The 4,639-nt window shown below is 32.3% G+C and overlaps 1 protein-coding gene across 1 annotated transcript; it reads left to right on the top strand.

The window, feature by feature from the left end:
• Positions 1-746: 746 nt before the first annotated feature.
• Positions 747-4,378, top strand: LOC116850647 (chromatin modification-related protein MEAF6). The gene is made up of 4 exons (XM_032829158.1): positions 747-972; positions 1,404-1,607; positions 2,632-2,668; positions 3,512-4,378. Exons 1-4 carry the CDS (start codon positions 901-903, stop codon positions 3,847-3,849), a joined length of 651 nt encoding a protein of 216 aa, XP_032685049.1. The 5' UTR covers positions 747-900; the 3' UTR covers positions 3,850-4,378.
• Positions 4,379-4,639: the final 261 nt, after the last annotated feature.

The raw sequence follows: 4,639 nt of genomic DNA, 5'->3' as shown, positions 1-4,639 counted from the left end.
GACATTTTAAGACAGTACTTAAGATGATCTTAAATATAAAATCGGACTATAAATACCGTCCTATAGTAAAACTAATGGTTCCTGCACAGAACGCGGTAATGCTTGCCGCGCGGCAGAAATCTGCGCGACAGCCAATCAATATATTGTTTTTCCGTAAGAGCTAGAAGGTTATTACGGAATACAGCATATTGATTGGCTGTCGCGCGGCAAGCATTACCGCGTCCTATGTGCAGGAGCTAATAATAGGTACCCAGTTCAGCAATGCAGCTACAAAGAACATGACTTAGGTCTCCTCTATTTTAGTATGACAATTACGAAATAGTTATAATATAAAATAGTATTTATAATTTTGATGTTATATCAAAGTTATATTATATATTGTTTAAATGTTTCTTTAAATATTGCAAATGGTTTTGATAATAAAATAGATGCAAACATAATTATACATTTTTTTAGTTTTTTAAAATTTATACATTGCCACTTGTCCAACCCTTATAGAAATATCATACTAAGAATCATTGATAATTACTTATTATCTAGTATTTTTAATATTGAAAATAAGTAATTATCAATGATTCTTAGTATGATATTTCTATAAGGGAACGTAATAGGTTTGTAAATGTTGCCAAAGTTTTAATGTTCATAATTTTCACGTTTCAAAGATATTTTTCGAATTTGGCGCTTTGCGGCGTGTTATGTATCAAAAATTGACGGAAGGTAGCGTTGTAGGCCTTCTCAATTGGCGCATTGTTATTTCTAGAATCTGGCAACTTTCGGAATGGAATAGAATTGAGCGAACGGTGGCGAGTGAATGCATCGAGTGTCAAATTGATCAAAGTTTTTCGCGTCCTTTTCCTCTTAGTATTTTAATCGAAAATATTTGTCACAATATATCTCAAAATGTCCACGAAATCCTCAGTGGATTTGCGAGCTGAATTGGCGGAATTAGTAAAACGCAAAGCTGAAATCGCTGTAAGTACATCGTGAGAATTTTTATTTTATACAAGGTAAAATGCACGTACACAATACATTCTGACGTTTTTATGTACGTCCGCGATGTACAAGACTCATGAGACACTTGAATTTCGTTCATTTTGCAACGGTAAGAACACATGATTATGATTCACAGGGACATGAGGTTATGTTATTAGAGAATAACCTAAGGTCTGTTCATTTTCGAAGGACCTCTGTACTAGTACACATCAACATTAAATCAGGTTGAGACAAAGTATATTTGTCTCAATCTGACCTATTGCACTAGTTCAGAAGTTCTTCGAAAATGAACAAACCTCTAAATGAGTGATCACAAGACAAACTACACCACTGTTATTCTTTTACTAATGATATTGGATACACTGTAGCGCATTTGTGCAATTTTTTTTATACAAATTGCTTCTTTACAGGACACATTAGCCAATCTAGAACGTCAAATATACGCCTTTGAGGGAAGCTATTTAGAGGACACGCAATTATATGGAAACATAATAAGAGGTTGGGATAGGTATTTAGCAAGTAACAAAAACACCAATAGTAAAGCTGATAAGCGCAATAGAAAATTCAAAGAGGCTGAGAGACTATTTTCTAAATCATCTATCACATCTGTGGCAGTAAGTGGATATATCTTTCCAGTAAATACTAATTTTTAAGTACTATTTTTATGTACATTTTAATATTAATTTACAAAATTTGTTTACTGCTACCTGTAAATCTAGTTAACAATACATTGTAACTTATGTCTACAGGGTCTTTGACAATTCATGACATACTTGTGTGAAGGTGGAACTTGTCAAATTGAATATAAAATTGCTCTACCATTTCACAAACATGTAAAATTTTGGACTATTAAAACTCTTGACTCCTTGTCGCCATCATCTTGATTTACAACGTCAGAAGTGAGAAATTGCATGTTAAAAAATTTTTGCAGAATAAGTAGAAATAAAAATGCATCTATAAAATAACACTTGCATTCTCGATCGAGTAGACATATACAATATTCTGAACACTTTTATTCTTGCAATCAATAAATAACTAAAATTAACGTGATGAAATCATGAGAAAATGTAGATTAAAGAAGTAGGTTGTGTTGTTACATTAATTTCACGGTAATTTATTGATTAGAGCAGAGAGAAAGCGTTCAAACTATTTTGCAAGTGTGTCTAATCGATTGCAAGTGTCGCTTTACGGATATATTTTTTATTTCGATTCAGTATTTTGCAACAATCTTTATCGTATATTTTCACATGTCTGACATCAATTGAGAGATTCGCGGCGAGGAATCTTGATTAAAAAAGATTGGCGAATAATTATGCGCGCTTATAGCAGATTAGCTGTGATGACGACGCGTTTGTACATTAGATCTGAATAGAACAAAAAAAGTCCTCTATCATTTTACAAATGACCACGTAGATGCTTAGTTATCAATTAAAGAAGATTGCATTATCGCGCACAATCATGCACTAATCTTTAATTAGTAGCTAAAAATCTACATAGTTATTTATAAAATAGTAGAGAACATTTTGTTCAGTTTGAAAGTATATGTTTGTATACAACGGGTGTGTTATGAATTGCCAGACAGCTTGTATATTATATAGTTTTGATATTCAATTAATATGCATCGTTTTCTTGTTACAGGCAGTTAGCGGTCTCGTAGAGAATACACAAGAAAAAAGTAAGGACCTGAATGGATATTCATGACTATCTCTCTGTTTATAAAAATAACATTTTTTTTATTTGTATTTCCCTTTATTACTCTCTTTTTTTTTGTAGAAACAATAGAAACTTTACAAATGTTGTCATAAGTAGTCTTTTATGTTTATCAATGATATTTGACTGTTATTGTATATCATTGTTACAAACAGAATATATATTTGCACTGATTTTCATGTATCAATTGCTTCACATCCAAAGGAATTAAATTATTGGGGCTAGTCATTGTAGGGGGTAGCGGAATCAATATTCTATCTATATTTGGCATCTCACTGTATTCGTACCATAATTTTCATTGTCACACGGGATCTCTAGAGCTTGAAGGTTTAGACTTTTTTAGTTCTAAGCGGAATTAGGTATCGTGCGCACTTAGTGGTATACAAACAATACCTCGTTATGAATCGCAGTGGTAGTTATCTTTTTATTGATCTATATAAATATATTCTATATGTTTATGATGCATGTGTATTATATAGTGCAAATGACTGCTTTACAAAAAAATATCCGAATAAGACTGGACTCTCTCGCAATTACCATGACATTAACTCTACAATGGAGAAAGGAAACATTGTACATGTAAATGTTTTTTCTTGCTAACTACTTAAGAAAAGTCGTGTTTGCTGTAAACACAGCTCGAGTGTACGCGCAAAAATGCTCTACGCTGCACTGTCGCTTCTCTTGCGATTGTTTTTTGCACCCACACATACACACACACGCACACATACATACATTCTCTCTTTATTTCTCTATCTCTCTCTTCGCTTGTGTTTATTACGTGGCGTTAATGTGGGTTCACTGCTTCCAGTTGAACGATACAGCGAGTCAGAATCTCAGATCGGGAACAGCGGTAGCGAGGACAATTGCAACTTCGGTAATTCGAACACGCTGTCTTCTAGCAATAACAAAGAGTCTAGCGGGAAAAATCATACCTCCATTCAGACCGGCTACGTGCAAAATAACGGGACTCTCAATAGCACGGATAACTCCTCGATCCAGTTTACAAACGGATCGATGTCCAACGGTAACCTAGAACACGTGTCCACACCCGTGAAAGAATGTCACAGTAATAGCAAAGACTCGAACAAAAATAAATCCACGAATAGCGCGAAAAAGAATAGCAATAAACGATCAAGAAATAGGTAGAAATTGCTTTAGCGTTTGACACCGAAACGTGTATTTCTTTTCAATTGTACATGCGTTAATTGTTCATTCGTTGACGTTCAGTGGAACGGACGTTGCGTTCGCCCCCGAATATGATTCTTCGCCACGTGTAATATTTTCGTACTTTCATTATATTTATGTGTTATATACATAAAAATCGAAGCATTAATATAAAGCACAGATACTCTGATATTGTATATAATCAACATATTTCCATTTTAACATTAAATTATATATCAAAAGAGTATGATTATAAATTAATACATTTAACTTTGTGCGCAAAATAAATTAATTTCTTTTTGTCGCATATACCTGTGTATTAATAAGCACGTAGTGAAATTAGTACATTCCACAAGAATGTTACATATTTATAAAGTTTCTTACAGTATTGATTGTTGAGCAGCTATTTTTAAATTTCTCGAATAAAAGTACTAAAACGTAGGGCATATGTTAGCAGCATACGCGCAATTTAATGAAAATATATTCTTTTAATAAAAGTGAATTATTTATATATATGCGTAATAAGATGTACTAATTTAATATTCTTATTCTATTCGAACGTGTTACACAAGATGCAGTTGTTAAGTATAAATTGATTTTAAACTGTTGCACAAAAAATCTTTATTATACATGAATATATATAGTATATACATATATATATACACATATTGTGATTTTTAATTATTTTTAAAATAGAACTTGCTGAAAGAATAAAAGAAAAGGTCGATAATATTGTAAGAAAGTATTTTATGATTTATATATATATATATAT

Source organism: Odontomachus brunneus, unplaced genomic scaffold (genome assembly GCF_010583005.1).
Source record: "Odontomachus brunneus isolate Ranch 3 - 2012 unplaced genomic scaffold, Obru_v1 Obru_scaffold_151, whole genome shotgun sequence".
NCBI classification, from domain to species: Eukaryota; Metazoa; Arthropoda; class Insecta; order Hymenoptera; family Formicidae; genus Odontomachus; species Odontomachus brunneus.
The sequence above is the reverse complement of the archived record's forward strand: the minus strand, read 5'-3'. Positions and strand labels throughout refer to the sequence as shown.

What these genes read in the sequence shown, in the direction of transcription:
- LOC116850647 (XM_032829158.1), top strand. Translation starts at nt 901, where the DNA reads ATGTCCACGAAATCCTCAGTGGATTTGCGAGCTGAATTGGCGGAATTA. An exon ending in AACGCAAAGCTGAAATCGCT is followed by an intron (nt 973 to 1,403) that starts GTAAGTACATCG and finishes GCTTCTTTACAG; the next exon opens with GACACATTAGCCAATCTAGA. An exon ending in CATCTATCACATCTGTGGCA is followed by an intron (nt 1,608 to 2,631) that starts GTAAGTGGATAT and finishes TTCTTGTTACAG; the next exon opens with GCAGTTAGCGGTCTCGTAGA.